At 47.3% G+C, this 24,164-nt stretch overlaps 2 protein-coding genes across 5 annotated transcripts; both read left to right on the top strand.

Moving 5' to 3' along the window:
- Nucleotides 1-2,913: 2,913 nt before the first annotated feature.
- On the top strand, nt 2,914-15,886 carry DHDDS (dehydrodolichyl diphosphate synthase subunit). 4 transcript variants are annotated; one of them, XM_069803211.1, is made up of 9 exons: nt 2,914-3,025; nt 4,213-4,296; nt 5,237-5,353; nt 5,958-6,100; nt 7,484-7,600; nt 7,803-7,904; nt 8,580-8,694; nt 10,655-10,762; nt 13,826-15,886. In XM_069803211.1, the coding sequence occupies exons 2-9, from the start codon at nt 4,234-4,236 to the stop codon at nt 14,060-14,062; spliced, it is 1,002 nt and encodes a 333-aa protein (XP_069659312.1). In that variant the 5' UTR covers nt 2,914-3,025; nt 4,213-4,233; the 3' UTR covers nt 14,063-15,886. The 4 variants fall into 4 exon arrangements, with proteins under 4 accessions (XP_069659312.1, XP_069659315.1, XP_069659313.1 ...); XM_069803212.1 differs by having other exon boundaries at nt 2,952-3,025; nt 4,218-4,296; XM_009912689.2 differs by lacking the exon at nt 2,914-3,025 and adding an exon at nt 3,749-3,867.
- Nucleotides 15,887-17,654: 1,768 nt separating this feature from the next.
- HMGN2 (high mobility group nucleosomal binding domain 2) lies at nt 17,655-21,418 on the top strand. The gene is made up of 6 exons (XM_069803215.1): nt 17,655-17,810; nt 18,793-18,837; nt 19,195-19,224; nt 19,544-19,594; nt 19,958-20,053; nt 20,514-21,418. The coding sequence occupies exons 1-6, from the start codon at nt 17,796-17,798 to the stop codon at nt 20,547-20,549; spliced, it is 273 nt and encodes a 90-aa protein (XP_069659316.1). The 5' UTR covers nt 17,655-17,795; the 3' UTR covers nt 20,550-21,418.
- Nucleotides 21,419-24,164: the final 2,746 nt, after the last annotated feature.

The following is a 24,164-nucleotide window of genomic DNA, read 5'->3' on the forward strand; positions in this document are numbered from 1 at the left end:
AACAGCTGCTAGAGCCTGTGTTGGCTCCCCAACTCCAGATTTTCTCCCAGCCTAGTGGCTTTTGAGGACTGTCCTCCATTTCTCTCTCCTGTTTACGCTCACACGTCCCCTCCCCGCCGTCCCAATGGGAACACTCCAGTCCGCCCCGTGCTCGAGTCCTCCCATTGCCCCCCGGGCTGGGATGTCGCACAGGCTCCCAGCAGGCTGGTGCCGTGTGGCTGGGGGTTGGAAAGCCAGGATGGGGGTCCCAGTCTGTTCAGGGGAACATGGCAAGAGCTGACAGCGGCTGGGGAGTCTGTTGGGAGACCGAGGGTTTTCCTCAATCCCCTGCTTTAGCTCGCCCTTGAGCAAAGGGCTGGCTGGCTCGTGACCTCCTGGGACGAGGGACCTCATGCCAAGGTGGACCCAAGTACCAGAGAGGTGCAACTGCTCCATCTTTCTCCTCCCTTCCCGGCTTCCCCCCAAATGCTGGCTCACGATGGCCAGGGGAAACTCTGGATCCCTGGTTTTGGGGCATTAACACTCCACTTTACAGCCCAGGGGCTGGCTGGAGCCTTCCCAGGGAGGGCATCTCACCGTGCTGGCGTGTCAGGAGGTGGGCACGGTTTCTGCTGTTTTTTAGGTAGCAATAGGATTAGATGTAGAGCAGGGCTGGAACAGATGGGGAGCACCTACTCCATCCTCGCCGACGGGCATCACTGGGGGGACTTGCTGAGGCTGCTGGAGCCTGGCGACCCCTCTGAGACTTTGCTCTGTCTTGTGTCACACAGGCACCGGGCAGGGGGGGATGGCGAGCGGCTCCCCAGCTGCTTGCTTGCCCTGCTCCAGTAGTTTTTATGGTGAGGTGGTGGTCTCTTCTTGGGAGGGTGGGGGGAAGGACATTTTAGTTCTCAACTAGCAATGGGATCTATACAAAACTACTTCAGGAAAACGGCTTTTGTCTGAACGGGGTAAATGCAATAGAGCGCACTGGGCTGCGCATCTAAGCCTGGGCCTCGGTCCCGCTGCCGCTTTGCGGGGGGGCTGTTGGCCTTCCCCTGGCACCTCGGTTGTGCCGGGGAAACTGCTGCCCCCCTAATGCTTGTATCTGTCTTGAAGAATGATGTAGGACCTTTCCCCCTTTGCCCCCAGTTTAATGGTTTGGTGATTTTTCTGCTAGATGTCTAGTGTGTGTAAATACCTCTGTAAATCTTTCCATTTTCTCTCAGTATTCTCCTTGATTATTGTTTACAAAAGTAAGAGGAAAAAAAAAAAGGAAAAAAAAAATAGCCAAAGCATCTAATAGGTTATGGACCAGGGAGACAGGATCTTCTCTGTATACTCTGCCTTGCAACTCTGTGTGGGGATATGAGCTCTGTAACCATGCCTGTCCTAGGCTAAAGCAAATAGCAAATGGCTTAGAGAATCACTCAGGTCTCCCCCGGGGCCAGCGTGGTACCGGGATCCAAGAAAACAGGGATTTTTATCTGTAAAGGGAAGCCACGTTGGAGAAGATGGGATTGATTCGCATCTTCTCGTTGCATTTGCCATCGTGGTTCTTCCCATATCTTAACAATAATTAACTAAATTGCTGCATCATCACCCACCCTGCCCATGCTCGGCTTGCAGGCGCTGGGCACTATGCATTACGGGACAGTGAATCGCGGGCGGATGAGGCTGCATACTCAGGGTCCTGCTGTAACACGGGAGTGTTTGAATGTATGAGAAAAAGATGTCCCTCGCGAGAGGGTGTCTCCCCTGGTGCGAAAGCCTTGAGTCACAAGATTGTCTACGAGGAGACGGAAGAATGTAATCCATGTTTACTGCTAGCAACCAAAGCTTGTTTGTGTCAAACTCTTGAATTTTTATGAAGTGGGTAGGAGGAAGGGAATAACCGGGGTGGCTGTGTGTGGCTCAGGGGTTACCCTGAGCCACGCTTTCCAAAGAGATTTCCTGCTGGAGTCCTTGCAGCGAGATCCCCAGGTCCTGTTGCTGCAGGATTTCCCCCCTCCTTTCTTTTTTTTTTTTTTTTTTTTTTTGTTTTAAGTTGTTTTTGTACCAACTATGTAAAATGTTGTTTTTTTTCTTTTCTGGAAAAAAAAAAAAATAAAGACCATGGGCAATGGCTGCTGGTGATGTTCTCTGTGTGGTTACTTTTTTATTTTCCCTCTCCTGGGGTTGAGAAGCCCAGACCCAAAATGGTGGGGAGGGAGGAAGCAGTACTGGGAACTGGGGTACCCCAAAATGGGGGGGACGACACAGTGCTGGGAACCGGGGTACCCCAAAATGGGGGGGAAGGGCAGTGCTGGGAACTGGGGTACCCCAAAATGGGGGGGGCAGTGCTGGGAACCGGGGTACCCCAAAATGGGGGGGAAGGACAGTGCTGGGAACTGGGGTACCCCAAAATGGGGGGGAAGGGCAGTGCTGGGAACTGGGGTACCCCAAAATGGGGGGGAAGGGCAGTGCTGGGAACTGGGGTACCCCAAAATGGGGGGGGCAGTGCTGGGAACCGGGGTACCCCAAAATGGGGGGGAAGGGCAGTGCTGGGAACTGGGGTACCCCACAGCTGCCTCAATTTGCATCTGACAACCAGCCTGACCAAGCTTCCAGCCCCCCCATCAACCACCCTAGGCCTCGCTACCATCCTGCAGCCGCCTCACCCCGTACCCCACCTATCCCCACGGCCCCTGCCAGCTTGCCTTCACCCACCAACACCCCAATTGCACTAGGCCACCCCAACTCTGGCACGGCCCCCTCGCTCCACAACCCCCTCTGCCCTACCATCGGCCTGTAACCCCCCCTCTAGAACCGCCCTGGCCCCTCTGCAGCCCTCCCACCCCCCGTTAACCTCCCAGCCACGGCTGCCCGTCCCCCCCCCCATCCCGCCTCACTCCACCACAGAGCGGCCTCCCCGCGCATGCGCACGAGCCCCACCCCCGCGGCGCTTGGCGCCTGCGCGCGCTTCCCGCCCTGGGCGCCGGCGGGTGACGCAGGCGGAAGGGCACGTCACCCTCTGGGGGAGGCTGAGGCGGCGCCGCCGGGCGAGGTAACGGGCGGGCACCGGGGGGAGAACCGGGGGTGGCGGCGGTGGTCTGGGTGTCCTTTTCGTCTTCTCCTCCGCGTCTGCTCGCTGCTCGGCGGTGGGTGGCAGCCAGGCCGTCGGGAAGGAGAGCCGCGTCCCGGAGAGAGCGGCCGGTGCTGGCTGCACCCAGCCGGTGTGGGCCTGAGAGAGTCATGGCCTTTCTGGTGCTCTGGCCCTGGCTTATAGACGAGGGGCTTCCTTGTGTAGCTTATTTTTTTTTAAGATGACCGTGTGAAATGGTATGTGAAAGATTGATTGCTGTTAACAGCCAAAGGTGGCATTGGAAGAGGGTGTGTTTTCAGCCTGAGCTATTCAAGGAGAGCATTAAGAGCTTTACTAACAGAGCCCGAGGTTCAGCAGTTCTTGCCTTAATGTTCTGTGGCTGCATCTGTGGCTAGACATCCCTTCCTGAGGGAAGAGGCAGCGAAGGCCCATACGGAAAATTAATGCAGTTGGTGTAATTTGAATCTGCTTCGGTCCCTAGGTGGGTACCAAGTGGTTGGATCTGGACCGTTGCCCCCACAGCTCTCTCTTCGTAGCTGCTTTGCCCATGTCTCTCAGGGTTCCTAGCTGAGAGAATTGAAGATTAGCACGGAAGTTCAGCAGACTCTTGTGTCTTGTTAGCTCAAGCCAGATCTTAGTATTCGATGTGCAAATAATGTGGTAAAAAACCCAATATTTTTACAGCTCCAGAGTCTGTAAGGGAAAAGAACTATCAGTGGCGATGCAAGTGCAGGGTAGTCGGTGATGTAGGTGGTTGCTTCATTTGAAGGATTTCCAACAACTCCAACACAAAAGCATCGAAGGTCAGTTTGCACTGCTGCCACCCTGTGACTCGCCTGGTGGTAGCCCAAATTGTAGGCCTCTACTAACTCACCAGCTAGTTTGGCTGGAAGAAGCAGTAATGTTTTTTCTTGCTACCAGCTAGTGCAGAATCTACTCTGATGATGTACATCTGGAAAATTCCAGAGGTCATTTCTGAGCTCCCCCATTGTCTGCTTATTGAAGTACTTGCACAGGTGATAAAAAGGGCTCCAAAGCAGCTAGGCAAAGCTTATTTTTCCAAGGTGATGGTTTGTTGCATTGCTTTGGGCTCAGACAGAATCTTCTGTACTTCTAACCCCTTTATTTTCATCTTCCCATTGAAAAAGAAAAGGAGCTCCCGGTAAAACATGTCGTGGATCAGAGAGGGCGAGCTGACCATCATAGAGAGATTTTGTGCCAACATCATTAAGGTAAGGAATTAATTTGGTTACCTGTGCTAAAGAATTGACAGGTTCATCAGGGTTCAGAGTGGAACTGTCTCTGTGACTGCTCTGTTCTAGAAAGGTAGTGTTGCTAGCAAGGGTACATATTAATGCTGGCACTGGATATACATTCCTAAACAGCATCTGGGAATGGAAAATTACTTAAGCTTAGTCTTGCAAATGAGGAGGGCTGTAGGCAGTGGTTGCCAATAACGAGCTTATACTCCCAGGCTTCTGTGTTTTGTGCCCTTGCTGATGAAGGCAGGGCACAAGAAGGAGGGAGAGAAGCAAGATGGTCGGATTATGAGTCTAAGAAATTAAACTGAGTTTCTCTTGATTAGAAGAATAACTCACCAGTTCCAGGAAAATTCTACCCTTGCTCAGCAGAGTCTTGAGACTGGTGATGCTGTCCTTCTCGCAAAAGGATCTGTGCAGACCTAATGAGGTCAGTGGAAAGGAATACTCCTCTTAAGTGGGGGAAAGTCTCATGACTGATTTTGTTTTCTCTTAACTTAATTGTGTCTGTGAAAATGCCCTTGAACTCTGAAATAAAGAATACTTACAGTTACGGCAGTGTAAAACTGTGTGCACTCTCCCCCGTGGCTGCAGAGAGGTAGCTGGGCAGTGCTGCTCTCTCTCCTGAGTACTAGTTCTCTGTCACACGAAAGAAATGAGGAGGGCAAAGTTGCTTTTCAGTTTAGGCAATTGTCCATACTGACAGGCTTTTTAGAGAGCCTAAACTGGGATCAACAAAGAGGTAATTAGCATCTTACTCTTTCCAGCTTCAGATTTGAAGCTGGCAGATACGAGCTGCACTCCTACAAATAGGCAGTGCAGCCAGGAACAGTGGGACTAAACTCTCTGCGATGCAAGAGAACCAGCTTGGCTGTTTGCTTTCTGGTCTGTTTTGTTTGTCCTTATTTTCTAGGCAGGTCCAATGCCCAAGCATGTTGCCTTCATCATGGATGGCAATCGCCGTTATGCCCAAAAGTGTCATGTGGAAAGACAGCAGGGGCATTCGCAAGGCTTTGATAAGCTGGCACAGGTGGGATGTTTGCTGCCTTGAAGTTATGTGTTGAAAGTTTCAGCTGTGTTCACCAGCTGGCTGTGTTTACCGCTTGACTGGTGTATTGTGTTCCTTTTCTTCACTGGAGTCAGGCCTGTGGTTGGAGCTGATGTTAGTCATCAGAGTACCCAACTTCAGCTCCTCACTCTTCCTGTTATTTTGCAGAGTCATTCTAGTAAGCTATTTTTTTCCCCTCAGTTTTACACTCGATTAAAATATCTGCCTTGCAGATCTTGAAGCTTTTAATTCTGTGAAACAGGTTGAATTTCTCTGAAAAGGTTTTGAAAGGTACAGTATTATATAATGTTTTCTACAAGAAGTGCTTTCCCTGGGTGGATTAGACCCAAATCTGTTGTGGATTCACTTCCTTATTTTTCTCCTGTTCTTTAAAATGAATCTGAAATTCTCATCAAGTGGGTTTCATTGTCAGCTCTTGATGGTTGTGTCTTTTGATCCAGTCTCAGGATAGTGGGAAAAGACAGGAAGGTTTTAGCAGTGGATAAGCTGTGTCTTGCTGACCTGTCTGATCGTCTGAGTCTGCTTGTCTGACTTTTGTTTTCCATTAAATTTTGTCTTCCTGCAGACACTACGGTGGTGCTTGAATCTGGGCATTCGGGAGGTCACTGTTTATGCCTTTAGTATTGAGAACTTTAAACGCTCCAAGGAGGAGGTGGATGGACTAATGGATCTGGCAAGACAGAAATTTAGCCGCCTACTGGAAGAACAGTAAGAATCCCCTCATGTCTGTATCCCACAGGGTAGAACTAAAGCAGAACATGATTAAGAGGCAGAACAGGGATGTTGGAAGTTGTGAAAATGGATTCAATGAAGGAACCTGTTCTCCACCTACCTCCAGCCAGAGATTTGTGTTGAGGGGCTCTGCCTACCTGGATGGGCTGTACAGCACCCGAGCACGCACAGTCCCGCCGCACACCAGATTTGTGTCTGTATCCTATGGCTTAATGTGCATCAATCCCATCCAAACAGTTGGGACAGTACACCTTTCAGATAAGCACAGCACAATTAGAAATTCCTGCTTAGCACTAGGGTGCTAGATGCCTTGCTTTCATGAAGTATCAAAGCCTTGTCTTAAATTGTGTCACAGTATTCTTGGCAGATCAGAGTTTAGCTCAGCAACTTGCTTTGCAGTAACTTGAGACTTTTGCTTACAGGCACATGGTGTGTTAAGTCACTTGTTGGAGTTGGAGAACTAGTTCATGTATTGCTTGTAGATGGAACTAGTACAGGTTTGAGTGAGCAGGGAGTGGTGTTACAGTGCCCTGTTGCTCAGTGGATATGTTTGTTTCCCCATGCCTGACTGGTGTGAAGAGCGGTGCATGGAAGGGGTCCTTATCTGGTTGAAGTAAATTTGAAAGGCAGTGAGGGAATGCAGCTGGAAGAGTGGGAGGGAGAGGATGGTGTGTGTGGGCTAGTAGAATTTGGGAAGATCAGGGCTATCTAAGCACTGCAGTACGTTGTGATTCAAAGAGGCCATTTCCCTGCTTTCTGCCCAATGCAGCCCTTCGTCAGGGAGTGTGTAGCGTCAGACAGACAGCAGCAGGAACCTGTAAGATCCCATGGGATGTCCTGTCTACTCAGAATAATGCTATGGCAGGCGTGGATGATTTCCTATTTCATCTGATGTTCACTCCACCACCTCTATCCCACCCTCACCAATATGTTAATCTTTCCTTACACCAGAAAGTAGTTGTGCTGCTCTGTGGGTGACCGTTAGTCATCTTAATTTTTGATTAGTTAGAGGTGCCCAGAGTCTATAGTTGTATTCTGTTTTCCATGTGGATTTTCGTAACTTCAGGTAGGAATGCCTAATCTGTGATCATTTTCTAGTCCTTTGATTATGTCTGTACCTCAGGAACTTGTATGGGGAATGATCAGTTTCCCTTTATGCAGTGGTTTGGGATGATGAAATCTAAGCCAGCTTTCAACACCTGAAAAACATCTGGTCATTTTGCCTTTTTCTAATTCCCAGCTTTGTTGAAGCTATGCCTGTTGTTTTCATTTGGTGGATGTTACGCAAGGCAAACGTGGCACTTGTGCAGTAGAGACTGATCTGTTTTCTGTAGTCCTCACTCTTGTTGTTGGGTGTAGGGAGAGCTTGAAGAAGCATGGTGTGTGTATCCGTGTCCTTGGGGACCTGCCACTTCTGCCCTTGGATATTCAGGAGCTGATTGCCCAAGCTGTGCTGGCAACTAGGAACTACAACAAGTAAGTAACACACAGTTTAAAGTAGCTGGTACCTCACATCTTCCTCTCCTACCTGAAGGCTGAGACTTGGCAGACATGCTACACCTTTTATTTTTTTTTTTCTTTGTTCTACAAGCACACATAACTGCTGTAGGTATTCTTCTCTCTGTCATCTACTGGACCTTCCTTAGGTTAGTCTTTTACATCTTTCTCCTCTTTTCAGATGCTTTCTAAATGTCTGCTTTGCATACACATCAAGACATGAAATCAGCAATGCTGTCAGGGAGATGGCATGGGGGGTAGAACAAGGACTGCTCGAACCCAGGTAACTCTTGTCTTTCTGTGTGAGGCTTCGTAGATGAAGACTGCCTGTCTTACCACCTACGCTTTATTAGTAACCTCTCAGAAGCCAAGTGGCTTTTAAATAGATCTTGTTAAACCAGTATGACTGGAACAAATGACTTAAAGTTACTATGCAATGTTTGGTTTTTATTATTTCAGTTACCATGGTGATAGATACACAACCAAGACAGAAGAGAAATTAGGTCTGTGTCTTAAGTTAGTTTAAATGTGAAGGCAGATTTTTTTATGCCACAACAATTGGCTGCTTGGCTGGCAGTCTTAGCTATGAGGTCAAACAACAGATGAATCATGAATACTGTACTGTTCCTCCACCCTGGAGGAGATGGAGTAGTTAGCACTCTGCTCTCTGCTCCAGATGGAAGTCCTCACAGTCTGGTTCCACCACTGTATTATGTTTCACAGAGCACGCGGGGGGATGCTCTGGGGGCTGAAAGAGTGTTTGAAATAGCCTGTGGAGCAGACAGCAGTGTCCATCAGAAGCAAGTTGATGACTGGCTGTGGTACAGCTCCACTGCCCAGATTTAATCTGCAGTCCTGTGTTTATAAAAAAAAAACCTCAGTAATTCTGATTTAGTAGTAGTGCCACCTCTATTGGGTCAGGAAAGTGATCTTAATAAGATGCATCTGTCTTTCGTAGTGATGTGTCTGAATCGTTGCTTGATAAGTGTCTGTACACCAACAACTCCCCTGACCCAGACCTCCTGATTCGAACCTCTGGAGAGGTTCGTTTGAGTGATTTCTTGCTCTGGCAGGTAAAGTCTTTGTTTTCTCCTTGAAATACTCCATTTTTGCATCGGAGGGTGTTCTACTGGCTCCAGGCATGAGCTGACATAAGGGCTCTTAAACTTTCTTTGCCAGGGTTAGGTAACTTTTTGGATGGACTGAGTGCTTGGGCACCTCTGAGGAATCTGTTTCTTGCAGTTCTGTGATTGCCTAAAATACCTTGCAGCACAAGTCTGAAATTGTATCATCCTGAAAACACTTAATAAGAAATCACAAATTAGTCTAGCTGACAACAGTCAAGGAAATTATGAATTGCTCATCCTTTTGCTCCACTTCTCACATTTAGCTAATTCCTCATCTTATTGGTAAATTGCTGGCTTTGATTAATTTAACCTGGCCATATGTTTCCTGGGATGAGGAAATCCCAAGAAGGATTTCTAGATTCCTGGGAGAGGTGTTTGTCATATGTCAGCTGTAGGTGTTGGAGGCGTAACCCTGTAATGTACATGTAATGTATGTGCCTGACTTGTCACAATTTCAGAAGTGTATTTGACTTTCATAATGAAATGAGACCCTGCAAGACAGGTTCTAAGGATGGCAAAGTCAAATCAGCATGACTAGGCTGTTAAGCTAAAACATAGTAAGTTCTTAAGGTGTATAAAGTTCATGTATTTGCAGTTACGGTATCTAAAGCTGCTTCCATTTCTCTTTCTCCTGTGCTAGGCAATATTGACTTGTTTGTAGCCCAAACTTTGCAGGAGAACATTTGAGTCGAGCTGCTTTGCTTAAAGCTAACATTTTGTTTTACACGTACAGTTTGGAGCCAAAACCCAACTGCCTTTAAGCAACCACATCAAATGTTCCCACTCCAAGTTATTTAATTGGCAAGTTCACAGAAGTTGTCTGGCCTGAGTTGCGGTTGCCTACCAAGGCATCTCCCTCTCCTCCCTGTATTTTTGGGCACATGTATACCCTGGATGGGTGTCAATGCTGCGAACTAACATTTTGCTTGCTCCTCTTGGTGGTAGTCCTGGCAGAGATGCCTTGGAGACTGAGCCTGTAACTGGTGAAGCACTACTGAGGAAGTCAGTGCTCTGTGAGTCTGGCTGGCGTGGTGCCCCTCTCCCATGCCGTGGATTACAGCAGAAGCAGCAGAGGAGAATGTGTGCCTGCGCTTCCACTCCGCCAGCTCACATGCCAGAGCGTTAGTGCAAATTTCCCTTTGCTAGCAATTGTGTGTGTCCTGATAGCCCCAAAGTAGGAGGAAATTGTGCTTTCAGCATGATTCTCTGATGTCAAAGAAAATATCCTTATGGTGGTTTTTTGTATAGAATTGACGCTAAGATTTTCTGTAGCATTACAATTTTAAGAGTGGGGGTTTTTTTACATGTTAGATTTTGTAGTAATGGTCATAGGAACACATTTACCTGAAACTTTGAGGAACTTGATGGCAAAAATAGGTTTTAACTTGAAAGCTTGCATCTTTCAGCTCTAGAATATCTTCAGCGCACCACAACTCTTAGATTCATTAAGCAGTTAAATGGCATGAGTGGGCAGTACGAAATATCACGAGATGCCATTTGATGAATGGCTTAAATGTCATGTCCTGATCCTCAGTTCATCTGTTATTCCCTTAACTCAGCCTTTGGTAGTCCAGTGTTGCTATTTTAGTTTTGTTATAAGTATGTGATGCTTAAGCTATTAAAAATACCTCTGTGAAGACCAACATAGCATTAGAAAGAATTCTGCTGGTATCTTTGCAGGAGTGGATGACTAGTGTCCCAGCATTAAAAACTAATTAGAAAGACCCTGCATTGTGCAATGTCAAACTCTCCTGGCTGGTATTTATTTCATTTTGAATAGAATCTGATAACACAGCCTAGGTAAAGTCTTTGTGGGGAAACTGGCATAGTTTGACCAACAGAGCTGCATCTTGATGACTTTTCCCTCTCTAGATGATTAAATTGTTGGTGATCTTGCTTTCTGCAGACATCCCATTCATGCCTGGTGTTTCAGTCAGTCTTGTGGCCAGAATATTCCTTTTGGAACTTGTGTGAGGCTATCCTTCGGTTCCAGATGAACTACAGTGCTTTACAGGTAAGGGAGCCTTAGGGAGATGGAAAGCTCAACACAGCACGTTACCTGCACAGCAATGTGCTGGAGATCAGGTGAAAGCGTGCAAAGTAGGAACAGAGGAATTGTTCATTTAGTGTGGTTAGTTAAGATCTTGTTTCAGTAGCAGATAATGCCAGGTGTGCTGCTTTTCCTGTACCCATGTGGCTTGTTACAACATCTTAGTGTGTGGACAGACTCCTGTACTTTCAGGAATACCTGAAGTATCTGAAGTCACCACTGTCTCTATTACTCATTGCTCATTCTACCAGCTGGAAGTATCTGTCCCCACTCCTCGGCTGACAGGACAGAACAAGTAAGCACTCCTAGTTTGCTATGGGGTAAAATCAGCCAGTTAACTCAAACCGCAGCATCAGTGGCTTAAGCAAAGACTGCTGAGTTTGCTCTGGAATGAGCAGGGAGAATTTGTGTGCTCTTCCTCTAACTCTGCCATTGTTTTTAGGGTTGTAACAAGTGGGTTTAGAGTTTCCTTTCTGGGAGCTGAAGTGAGGCTGCCTGAGCTGTGGGACTGTGGACAAGTGTCCTCTTTCTGGTGGGTCCAGATGTGCCTACTGAAGAGATTGTTCCTATTGCTCGCTGTCATTGTTCCTCTCCTCTTAGATTTGTTGTTGTGAGCTCTCCCTGACCTGGTTCAGATAAATCTGGCCAACTTAGTAGTGATTTAGTAATCTGGCTATTTTTAAGCAAAACAAGCCCAGGAGCTGGAGCTCTTGATGGGGAAATCTGGGTAGCAGCAGCTTGTAGCACCAAGACAGCAATAACTGGTAGGAGGAGGAACTTAGTGTGGTGGCTCTTACCTCCACCGTATCTGGTTGCTGAGTGTGTCGTTCCTTAATTATTTGGGTCCTCTTTTGTTAAAGACAGGCATTATATTGCCCTTTCTACCTTCAGAGACCTTGATCACCTCTGAGAGTTGTCAAAGAGATTATAGACAGTCGTGGTTATGGGTGAATTTCATCAGGTCCAGTCAGTCTGGAAGCATCCAAATTCTCCACATCCTTAACCTCTTTTATTCCTATTTCTGCCCCAAGTCTGTCCTTTTCCTACCAGCAATTCGTTGTATTAATACAACTAATGGCAATTCACCTTCTGCATGAAGAAGAAAGCAAAAAGGCAGTAGTGTTTGTCATGGACATTAGCTTTGCTTCTGTCTTGAACAGTACTGAACAGTAAGGTCACTGTTCTGACTGTGCTCCTAGTGCTACTTTCTGATGGGTAACAAATGCTGCTTCTGTTCCTAGCTAGTCTTGTCTTTTCTTAGTTCTTGTTTGTGGCTCTATGTGATCATGCTATGCTATAATCAAGGTTTCTTATAATCCAGATTTGTTCTTTGGTCAGTTTTCTTGCTGTAAGACCCACTTTGCAGTAGATAAGGCTGCTCTTTTTTTCAAGGGGTGCAGCCCAATTGTGCTGAATGGAGGACTTCTCAGTCAAAGGAACTGCTGAGATTTAGGAGCTGGGTTTTTTTGCATTTGAAAGAGGTGATCTTGAAAGCTGAAAATATCTGGAGCTCTTGAAACAAATTACCTTGGTGGAAGGGTTGCTTGTCAGTGAGGATGGTGGGGCTAGGGGGTTGACTTGCTGAGAAGCCAGAATATGTTACAGCAGCTGTGTCTACTTTGGGAGAGTGCTGCTGTGTTAAGTACACGGGAGGCAGTTACGGTGTGGATAGACAGCGGGATAGAAGGTTTGACAAGGTACATAAAAAAAAAACTTGAGTTGGAGGTATTTGACAAAAGATATTCTCCTTCCATCAACTCAGCATCACGTTTAATGGCCATCTTCTTCATTTTCCAGACAGCCTGCTGCTCAAGGGAGTCTGCTAGCTGGTTGTTGCTCACCACTTAGTCCCAGGATCAGCTATAACCTCCTTTTGGTACATGGTAGACCTGGGAAGAGAATGCAGATGTTGGTTGGCAAGCCTGCCCTATGGAAGGGGTCATGCCGAGTCTCTTCTGGTGAATAGACAGAATTCTACTTTGTTCAAGGGTGGAAGTCTTATGCTGAACTGGCTGATGATCTTTGCATTTCAAATAAGCAGAGCTACAGCAGCGGAGTGCTGTCCATTCAGTGGGCTTTCTGTAGTTAGGGATATTTCTACTCTCGTTCCCAGCACAACAAAAGCTAATTTACAGTGCCAGAGCACAGACTACTGACTTGGGCGCAGAGAAAGTGTGGTGAAGAGTGAGTCAGGCTCTCATTAGAATAATTATTTCTTCTTGCTTGTTTGAAAGGCCAGCACTTCCTAAGTGTGTGTGTGTGTGTCAGGTTATGTCACGGTGACCAGTTTTACTCTTTCTAAAAATGAAAGCTTAATATTCCTGCATGCAGATGTGGTTTTGCTGTTGGAGGCTGCAGGCTAGGATATGTGCAATAAGAAGAAATCCAAAAGTGACGTTCTGCAAAAATATTTAAAATACTTGAAGGGTAGGCAAGGATAGCTACTGCCTTTACCTTTCTCCTGCCCATCCTGCTGTGTCTCGAGCCGGTACGTTATCAGATCACAGGCATTTGGGAATGCTGAGCCCACTCATGCTTTTACGCTGAAGCTGATTAGCTCAATACCTGATCATCTGCTCAAAGAATTGTCCCATAAATCATTGTTCTGAATCCTCTAAAACCTTTCAGCTGCCACGTGAATAGGATCAAAGATTCTGTGATGACACTGGCAGGGATAGGTTGTGTTTTAGAAGTCCGCTTGTATGCTGTTCCTCTCTGATTCCAGTATCTGAGGGTTTTTCCACAATCTGTCGTGACCTTTATCTATTTTAACTAGGAGCTAATGCTGTGAGCAAACGTGTGTCTTGGGGAGAAGGTCCAGAAGGATATCCCTGTATTTTTTTATAACCAATCAAGCAGGCTGCCTCAAAGTGGAGGAGGTGCACACAGAGCCACCCTTCATTTAACCTGCAGATTGATGGCCAAGCAGAGGCTATTTCTTCCATAACCTGTGCTGCCTTGCATCTGTACCACAGAAGAGCTGAAAGGCCTGGTAAAGTGCTAACGCTCTACTGCTTTTCACTCTAGAAGGCCAGAGACTCCTACATGGAGGAAAGGAGGCGACAACAGATGGAAAGGGATCAGGCTTATGTGACAAAGAAGCTGCAGCAGGAGGGGTTTGCGTCCCACGGAGACTCTCGGCGTCGACGGACACTGTTGCAGAAATGCACCGCCATGCGGGAAGAGAGAATCCAGGGCTTTCTACAGGCACTAGAGCACAAGAGAGCGGACTTCTTTGAAAGATTGTGTACGGTGTCTGCATGACATAGGTGCTGGGTTGTTCTTGGGAAGACAATTTTTAACTGGGTTACAGGGAACAGCTGCTGCCCAGAGGAATTTACTCGGTGTGGTTCTGCAGTGGGGATGCAGGGCTGCTATAGGACTTTACGTCCCCGCTGGCTCTGTCTGAGGGCAGGGACAGAGTACTGTGAACCTTTCTAGTTCTGTGAATGCTGCTGAGGAAGGTAATGCCGTCCTTCTGTCTCGCCTCCCTGCCCCTGGTGATGGAGAATACATGCACCCTGCCGTATCTCTGCTGCTTGGCACTTTACAGGCCTGGGTGTTTTGGTGACAAGAAGTTAACTAAAATGAGCCTCCATTTCTGTTTGACTCCTCATGAACCGGCCCAGGCAAACCAATTCAGTCCTGTTAAATCAGTCTGAACTTGAATTCCTTCCATGGCTTTGCAGTAGTGAATCTTCTGTTGAGATTTCCTCTGCTGTCCCATAAGGGGAGCCTTGCTTTCTGTAGGGAGAGGACTATTCCTGGTCTAGAAGGGAGCCCTGTGCCAAGCGGTGGCAGAGATATTCCCCACTGCCTATTTCATGATGTCATCTTGTCTTTTCCCCACCTTACTCTGCTGGTTTTGATGTATCTGCTCTTGGCTTCCAAAGAGCTAAAGCGAGGTGTTGTCAGCCTTGCCAGAAAGAAAAAAAGGTACTCCGAAGCTTTGCCAGGTCCTGTGATCCCTTCTGAGCAGTGTATGTGGGGGAAACCCAAATGCCGAAGATGCTGGTGTTGGAACAGACTGACTGTGCTTAGGAAAGGCTCTGAGCAGGCAAGGAAAAAGGATTGGTTGGGAATTAACTTCATGGCTTAAAAAGGAACAGAAGTTAGCTAAAACCAGGTGACGGATACAGTATGCCAAATTGCTCCGAGACCTCTCTAGAGCTATGACTTAAAGTCCTGTTTCCAGGGAATTGAGGGTGGGCTTAGTTCAGGAATACAGTAGCCAAAACCGACCTCTGACCCCAGCCAAAATGGTTTAGAAAGGCTATTGAGCTGATTTTAATGGGAGTGGCCAGAGCAGCTGTGGAGTGGTGTTCTCAATTTTCCATTGGTGGGGAGATGGACTAGCTAATTTGGAAGATTGTTTCTGTCTCTTATTTCTCCTGGTTTCCGTCCCCATAGTCAAAATAACAGAAAATGTCTTGATTTTTTGTTTCTGATGCACACACAGGTGCAGCACTACCAACTATTGCTGTTTTTAAAGTGTTCTTTTTTACCTCCAGGTGAAAACTAGAAAATGCAGATTTAAAAGACTTGTAAGTGCTGCAGACTCAGCACTTTGAATGTGATTGCGAAGAGGGTAACTACATTGTCAAATCGTGAATAAAGCATATTCATACCAAACTTACTTTAAAAATAAGCTGAACGTTTAAAAGTACATAGAGCTTCTTATTCTAAGGTGTAATGAAGTTGGCATCCAGGTCTAATATAATATTGTTTAACCTGTGACAGACTCCTCATCTGATTCCTGTTAGACTGGAAATGATGTGAAGGCTGTGTTCTTTTTACAGTCTAGTGTGAGCAATTTGCTGATATCCTGAGGCTTGCCCGAATGAAGTTCCGTGCACGTACCTCCTCTTGCGTAAGTAGCAAACAGTAGTTTGGATAAGTGTGCCGAGATGATGGGAGCTGTCGATTTTAAATGTCTTTTGCTGTTATTTTATTTTCCCTGTCTTCACATTTCAGAAAGCTGTCTGTGGAAATAGTTTACTCTCCATGAGATGGAGCACTCTTCAGTCTGCTTTGCCAGGCTGATGGGGAGACTGTCTTCTACCTGGGAATGTATTTTTGCCTGGGGGGGGGGGGGGGTGTGTGTTCAGTTGTGTTATGATGATACAGGTGACCAAAGCTGCAGTGGTGGTTTTTCACACAGTAATAGTACTGTTGCAGGTGTGGCAATTGAAGGATCTGGTTTACAAAAGGCTTGTAGGAGTTTTAATCGCTTTTATAAAAGCCATTGCTGTAGTAGGGGAGGAGAAAAAGTCAGTCCTTTGAGGAGTGGAAAAAGGCTTGTGTTACCTGACAGTTTGTTTATTCCACCTGCATCAGTTCCTCCAGTAAAATACCAACTTTCTTTAAGCCTTGCTCCATTAGAGGATGGGTGTACATTATACAGGCAAACTCTTGAGTTTCAGGGGTGCATGTTTCCAGTCAGTCTTTGTGACAGTTGTGGAAGCAGAGCTATAAGCTTCTTCCAGTGAGACTTTAACTTCCCTAATTCATGTTTAGATAGTGAAGATGTGAAAAATTCCAGCAAGACTGGAAAAAATGTGCTCTTCTTGCAGCTGAGGTCTTAAAAAGCCTGAGAGATTACCTGGGGAGGGAAGGAGTGGGGTGGAGGGGAAGTGTGCTCCTGGGGGTGTGTTTTTGGATGAGGTTCAATTAAAAGGTGAAAAGTTTGGGGCACAATGAATCTTGTAATTGGATGTGTAGCAAATGGGCTGTGCCTGTATGCAGGTGTGAGAAATGGCCCTGTTTGGAAGGAGCCCAACTTTACAAGTCACTTAAGTAGCGGGCACCTGTGTGAATTGTTTTAGTGTAATTTTCTTGCATTTTGATATATTTTTTTTTTCTTGCTCTTTCATTTTACCACTGCCTCACTCTCTCCTTTACTTCTCTTTTGGATATAACTCTCCCCATCTCCCATTTTTATTTTATTTATTTCTTTATTTTTACAGGAAAAAACTACTAAACGTTGATTTCCCAGACCTGCAGCTGCCTCTCCACCTCGTCCCGCTGCCCCCCCCCCCCCCAGCCCTCGGGGGTGGGGGGGATGGCTGGCTGGCTAGCTGTCTGCCGTACTCGCCATCCTCCGCCGGTGCGGAGGGTCCCCCGCGGCAGCGGGAGGTGCGCCTGGTGCTGAACGAACAGCTCCGCTCACCTGCGCGCTGCACCGCGCAGCCCTGCGCGCCCCGTGAGGCGGGGGGGGGTTGCAGCTCCCCGCGGAGGAAAAAAAGGCCGGGGGGGGGGGGGGCAGGTGTCGTCGTGTCCCCTTCCCCGAGCGGGGAGCGGCCGCGTTCCCCCGCGCCCAGGCAGGCCCCGCCGCCTTTTTGCATTGCTGCTTTTCTCCTTTTTTACCCTTTTTTTTTTTTTTTTTACACCCACCCCCCCCCTCAGTGTTTCCCGCCCGCGGAGCTCTGCGGGCAGGCGCGCGGGAAGGCGGAGGGAAAGGGGGGGGGGGGCCCGCAAGGCCCACTTGCGCGCGCGCCACCTCCTCAGCGGCGGCGCCCCCCCCCCCCATTCGCCATCCCCCTCCCTCCCCGCCTGGCCCCACCCCACGTGACCTCGGCGGGCCAATGGGCAAGCGGGGCGGTGGGGATCCGGCTGGAACCGGTTGGGCCGCGTCCGGCTCTATATAAAACTTTATAAACACCCGATTCAAATTAGTGGGGTCGGGAGCCAGCGGAGCCAGCCGGGAGGCAGCCCCGCCGCGCCGCCCGCACCGCGCAGACAGCCGGTCCTACTCCTTTTTTTTTTTTTTTTTTTTTCCCCCCCTCCCCTCCCCTCCCGCCCCCCCCCCCACCCCCAATCCCCCCCCCTACCCCCACCCCTCACTCCCTCCCCTGCTTCTCGCCGCCGCCCCGGACCGAACGCGCCCGGCTCCCCCCACCCGCCCCCTTCCTCCGCCTTCTCCCTCCGCCCCCTCACGCCGCCCAGCCGAGCTCCTCTCTCCCTCACACACACACATATACACAACACGCCCGGAGCCATGCCGAAGAGAAAGGTACGTGGCGCCGCCGGACCGAGCCGCCTCACCGCGCCCCTCTCCGCCGGAGGGGCCTACCTTCCCGCCGCGCCCCCCCCCCGCTTCTTCTTTCTCCCTTTGCGGCCCGTGCCTGTGGAAGGGGGAGGCGGGACTACGCGCTCATTTCCCCCCCCCCTCCTTTCTCTCTTTCCCCCCCCCGCTTCGGGGCGGTAACGGTTGCGAGGTGGCGCGCGCGAGTCCCCAACGGGCGCGGGGGTGGGGGCGGGGCGGCGCGGAGACCGTTACCGGCCGCGCGCGCGTGGAGGGGGGGCGGGGGTTGCTTAACGGCCGCGGGGGGCCCTGTGAGGAGAGAGGGAGAGAGAGGGGAGGGGCGCGGTGAGCGGCGCCGGTCCGATCCGGTTGGTTTTGGCGGGAGGTCGGGGTGAGGAGGAGGAGGAGGGAGAGGGGGAGGGGAGGGGAGCGCCGGTAGGGCGGGAAAGGGCGGGAAGCGGCCGCGCTGCTGGCGCCCGGGCTGCTTTGCCGCCAAAACCGCCGCCCCACGGGGGCAGCCGTGGGCGGGACCGGGGCCTCCCTGAAGGGGCAGCGCCGTTTCCCCCCCACACACACACGCAGCCCCCTCATCCTCGGGGGTGGTGTGTGCTCCCGCCCCGCTGTGGGGTGGGTCTGTGTGGGGGTTTCCGCCCCGGTCCGGCGGTTTGTCCGGGAATCCCACGATGGAGGGGCTGCTATCCCGGCCCCGCCGGTACCTTCAGCCTTTCCCCGAATCTCGGCGGTCTCCGGAACGCTGTCCGCGGCCGGGCCGTCCGGTCTACCGGCGCCGAGGGGCAGGTGGGGGGAGGCCTGCTGGCCCGAGGCGCGGTGAAGGCCCGGCACCCCTCGGGAGCGGGTTGGAAATGTTTCCTTTGCAGATGGGGGGGGGGGGATTAAAAATAACGGCTCGTGCGGGTATGGGGGCTGAGCGTGCCTCCCCTTAACTTGTGACTTATGTTTCACGCCCTAGGCTGAAGGAGATACCAAGGGCGATAAGGCCAAAGTTAAGGATGAGGTAAGAAGTTCAACATTTTGAGAAAGTTGGATCATAAAGTGTTTGCGTTGGAAGATGAGGCTTAACTTCATCAAAATAAAGAACTGGGGAGCAGGGGAAGGGTTGGTCTTAATGGATTCTGACTTTTCGAAGTATTAACTGTCTTTTAACCTTAACTGTGAAAAGTCTGCTTAAGTATTGTTAGCTATTAGTAGCGATTTAAATGAGATAGTTTCATGTTTCTTGAGAATGGGGAAAAAGGGAACTAAAAACTGCAACGTTCTGAGATTTTACTCTTTTGAAATGAGAGTTACTTTATGAGGTGCTGAGAGTTCATATTCCATCACATTAAATCCAATCATTTTTCTTTTTAAACAGCCACAACGGAGATCGGCGAGGTTATCTGCTGTGAGTATTCTCTTGTTGAGCTGAGATGTTATAACGCTTTGTAGTTTTAAGCTTGAATATCGGGTGCTGCATCTGTGTGAGATTTGTAGGTATTTTGGAGAGACGCGTTGTTCAGTTGCAAGAAAGTTACTGGCTTAACAAACTGCCCCTTTGCATGGTGCTATGGGAGTGATAGAATAATTGACAAATTGAGAGTTTCGGTTTCAAATGTGTTGATTTGCTTTCTTACAACTAAACTATTTAGGTTGAATGTTTTTAAGAAGTAGTATGTTTCTCTTAAAATAATTTGAATAACAGAAGGGGGTTTTCTCGCTTACAGAAGCCTGCTCCTCCGAAGCCAGAGCCTAAACCTAAAAAGGCAGCTCCAAAGGTAAGTTGTTGTGTCAGTTGGCACTATTATTGAGAGGTAAATGGGTTACGAGGTTTAGATTTGTCTAGTAATAAGTAATAAAACTTTGAGTAACAGCATACGTAGCGATGAAATTAAGCTGCATTGTCACTTCTATAAAGTTGTACTGAAAACTTTTGAATTTTACAAAATTTGCGTAAAAACTACCGAAGTGAAGACTCTTCACAGTTGCCGTCGATCTCTTAAACATGCAAACATTTGTGTGTTGCATTCTTTTTGGGCCAACATCCAATGTTGGTTTTTACCATTCTAGTTTTTGGATTCTTGTGGCTTAATGACTGGATGTTGGTAATTGTAATGGTGTATGTCATCTTACGTTTACAGAAGAGCGAGAAGTTGCCCAAGGGAAAGAAGGGGAAAGCTGATGCTGGCAAGGAGGGAAACAACCCTGCAGAAAACGGAGATGCCAAAACAGACCAGGTATAACAGTGGGTCTGGCAGCTTGTCTTACATCAGCAAATTATTTTTTTTCCATATCAAACATAGACAGGTCTGGGCTTGCGCTAATGAAGAGGAATTATTGCTTGATTATTTAGACTTGTTGCTTATGACAGTAACAACACATCTACAGATGCGGGGGGGGGGGGAGTGTTGCTTGGTTGGTAAGGAGTTAAAGTTGTCTGTTCGCTAGTTGAAGTTGCCACGTGAAAGTTACTGTTCTGCCTTGTTCTGAAAATGCCTGAAGTTTGCACGTAATAAAGCAACTTCAGGTTGCCTTTTACGGTACTTCAAATGTTAGATTTCATTTTGTTAAAAATGACGGTGGTGCAGCCCAGGTAAGATTTCTTCTGTTCAGAGAACTGCTATTTAGAAAAATGAGTTATTGGTTGTTTGGTGCAAGTGTGTTGTGTATGTTGACTGGTTCCCCTTTTTCTTTTAGGCACAGAAAGCCGAAGGTGCTGGTGAAGCCAAGTAAAATGTGTGAATTTTTGATAACTGTGTACTTCTGGTGACTGTACAGTTTGAAATACTATTTTTTATCAAGTTTTATAACAATGCAGAATTTTGTTTTACTTTTTTTTAAGCTATGTTGTTAGCACACAGACCGCTTCGTTGTTGTGTTTTGAGGGGGGGCAGTGGGGACAAATGTCACTTAGTCTATTTCTCGGAATCTAAATTTTAATAAGAAAAGTTTTCCTGGTCCCCCAGTTTTTGGAAGAAGGGCTCTTCCTGAATAGAGGAGGAAGGGATTCCTTCATGCTGCACGTCTGTTAAGTTCTGTGAATTGCATCCGAGTGAATATGGAAGCTCCCAAGATGCCTGTTGCCGACTTCAAAACGGCAGTTTGTAATGCCCTCTGTATTTCCTTTCACGTCCTCGTTGTTTGCCTAGAGCCTATCACTCCGAAATACGGCAAAAATGGCATTTTGGGACTTACCACTCTAAATGCATTGTCAGGTGATCCGGGCTTCTGGTGTCTAATTTGGGATATAATGGCTCTAAAAGGAGCTGCACTTCCTCTTTTATATTGTGGATCTTCAGATTAAGAAACCTGCATTTTAATTTTTTTCCTCTAAAAGTCAGGGTAGGTTTGTGAACAGTTGTTAAACAACATGCTAAATGTGAAAGTGTCCACCCTCACTCTAAACTTTTCCCTCCACAAGTATGAAATGAAGATTCTTCAGTTTTATAGCAACTTTTACGTTTTGGTAGTCCTTGAAGGGAGGGGAGTTTGACAGTTGTTGTAAAATGTTGCAGATTGTAGCCCATGTCCTGCCTAAATTACCATGATTGTTTATGAAAAGTACCTTTAATAAAGCTGGATACGGTTTGGCTTGGACTGTTCTTAATGCCTTTCTAATTTCTCTTGCCTTTCCTTCATCTCTAATGTGGTTAATGTCAGAAGAATACTTGCTGTGTACATGTGTGCGTTTGTATTTAGGCAATGTTTTGCTAATGGCCAAGAATTTGTTTCAAGCATCTTAATTCAGATAATTAATTCAGTCTTAATTCACAAGTGAAAAGCGAGGTTTCCTTACCTAAAAGCTAGATCGCTGCAGGAGGTTTTGAAACTCTTGGCTTACTAGGAGGCCCAACATGGAGCACATAAGTGAATCTACTGGGATACATTATCTTCGTTATTGTCTAAAAAGTAGTGCTATACAAAAGGGGGAAGAATTACAGCAGTCTTGCAGTCGCTGTGGCAAAAAACAAATTTAGGTAAGCTTTTCTTGGTAGTGAAACCAGAACTAGCTCCATAAAACTGATTATGTGTTAGATTTCTGCACTTAAGCTTGAATAATGTTGCTTCTGCTAATGAAATACAGGCTTCGCTGTGGTAGTGACTAAGCAGGAAACAAGATTTGTTGAGTAAAAATGCACCATTTTTATAGTCACTACTTACACTATAGAGCAGTGCCAAACCAAAAACCCTAATGTGTAAATGTCTCCTTCAGTAACTTTCTCAGATGGAATATTTTTTCCATCTCTGCTTGGCCTTTCCTGGGACTTGTGTCTGTTCTTGATTAAGTTCAGTGACCTGTTTCAACCTGTGCTGTTTTCAGAGGGAATCCAATGAAAATGAACAGGGCAGAGTTTCACAAAAAGAAATTTTTGGTGTCTGGAGTGCTAGAAGTATTCTGGAATGGCTGGATGTACAGAAAACAGCCAGTTTGAAATGCACCAATATGAACTACTTTTCCGTGTTGCATTATCATAGCTGGTACGCCTTATATTTGCCCTCGCAAATGTAAGAAAAATAACGTTTAATAATCTCACGTATACCCCACCCAGAAGCAGCAGCTTAGAAACGGCCAATAAAAACACTGACAACTTGCTTGAGCAACCGAGCAGTAGGATGCAGCTGCTGAAAGGCTGCAGCTCCCTGGCAGCGGGAACAGGGAAAAGAGGTTGTTGACTGTCCAGGGTGTTCTTCAAGCGATGCGGCTTGTGAGAAGCCCTGGGACGTCATGTGTGGGGTTGAGATGTCAGGGCAAAGCAGAAAGCGAGTCAAGGATTTACAAGAAAAAGGCTGTTACGGTGCTGTGACATTGCTCTGCTTTGCTCTACCCTGTCCTGCGGAAAAAAACTCGTAGGGAGCAAGAGCTGAGAGGGCTGATGGTGGGGTTGAACTCTGCATTTCCCAATGAGGCTGAATTTTGAAGTATCGGAGGGAGGGAGATGAGCCTTGAGGCTGTGGAATGGTCTGAGACTTGGTCACAGCGTGGGTGATGCTGTAAGCGCTCTCTGGGCGGTGAAGTGGGGATTTCCGCCAATAGTAATAATGTAATTATCATCACATTAAAATAATATTTTAATTAAATGTTTTAAAACCAGAAATTTTGAAATAGCCTACTTTGCATTCATAGAGCTGTATGTTGTTGGGCTTCTACAAAGACAACAAGCAGTTCCAGATGAACTGGGTTTTGACCGGGTTGCAGCTGCCCGCGTTGCCAGCTGGAATGCTGTGGTGTTCTCTGCGAACATCTTTGTGGTTGGAAGGTCTCTTCATCCCCTAGTCATTAAATAAAGTACTGCTAATAAAGTGTAATTGCAGGGTTGCTTTTTGTTGAAGAACTTGCTGCTTAACTATTACTTGATCCTTTCAATACCTAGAAGTCTAAACTGTGTGTTGCTGTCCTGCGTGTTACTGTACGGGACATTTTCTCCAGCCAGGCAGGAAAATGATGATTTTATGTGGTAACTGCCACGTAAGTTTCTCTGTAGTTCCTCAGCCATGCTATCTTACTACTAACCAGTGAACTTCCAAACCTCGTTATATCTTGGATGTACTGAATCGACTGCCTTAATGTCTTTGCCACACCTTACTTCATGCTGATGCTATAATATGCTTTGGAAAGTATTGATGCTTTCAATTTTGCTACAAAACTCTTCTATTTTCCTTCATCCTGGTCTGAAATCTACTTGCTGATCGGAACGTCCCCTCACCTCCATACATATAAAAGCTGCTAAAGAAGTTTTAACCCCCCTGGATGATCTGCGTCTTGGCTAGGTGAGGGTTCTGCCTGTCTTCTCTGTGTCATAAGCGACACATATATTCGGTGCTGCAAGATTTGAACCTCTTGCTACATCTAAGGTGTTTCCCACTGGACATGCCCTTGTGCTGGAGTTATTGGCCTGTTGGGCTTGATTTGACATGCAGGGTTCATCTATTTCTCTTTAAGCAAATAGAGGGTAAGCAATGCTAAAGACAGTAAATCCAACTAATTAGTTCTATAAATTAAAAGCTAAAGAGCAGGCAATGCTGTGCTGCAATCCATGCATGTTTAGTGGTTAGAATAGCCACAAATCTGCATCTCCAGCTGCCAGAAAGCCTTAAGCTAAAAATAAGTTTTTCTGTTAAATCGTAATCGTTTTACATGGAAAATTGTCTCTGTGTATCGTCTGGGAATGTGATTTATGCTGCTGGGTACATTTAAAAAGCTGGCCTGTCAGGTGGTCTTTGCATTAGTGTGTGTTTTGTCCTATTTGAGCTTAGAAAACGCGGCGACCACCAGTGTTTGATGGAAACAAAGCTAACGTGAAAAATACCCAATGATCTCCTGTTGCAGGGTACCAGTGCTAGGCGGTA

This window comes from Haliaeetus albicilla, chromosome 16 (genome assembly GCF_947461875.1).
Source record: "Haliaeetus albicilla chromosome 16, bHalAlb1.1, whole genome shotgun sequence".
NCBI classification, from domain to species: domain Eukaryota; kingdom Metazoa; phylum Chordata; class Aves; order Accipitriformes; family Accipitridae; genus Haliaeetus; species Haliaeetus albicilla.

Excerpts from the sequence above, each read along its gene's own strand:
- DHDDS (XM_069803211.1), top strand. The coding sequence starts at position 4,234 with ATGTCGTGGATCAGAGAGGGCGAGCTGACCATCATAGAGAGATTTTGT. Across the intron at positions 7,905-8,579 it reads CAAGGACTGCTCGAACCCAG|TGATGTGTCTGAATCGTTGC; the intron begins GTAACTCTTGTC and ends TGTCTTTCGTAG. Across the intron at positions 8,695-10,654 it reads GTGATTTCTTGCTCTGGCAG|ACATCCCATTCATGCCTGGT; the intron begins GTAAAGTCTTTG and ends TGCTTTCTGCAG.
- HMGN2 (XM_069803215.1), top strand. Across the intron at positions 18,838-19,194 it reads AGGCCAAAGTTAAGGATGAG|CCACAACGGAGATCGGCGAG; the intron begins GTAAGAAGTTCA and ends CTTTTTAAACAG. Across the intron at positions 20,054-20,513 it reads GAGATGCCAAAACAGACCAG|GCACAGAAAGCCGAAGGTGC; the intron begins GTATAACAGTGG and ends TTTTTCTTTTAG.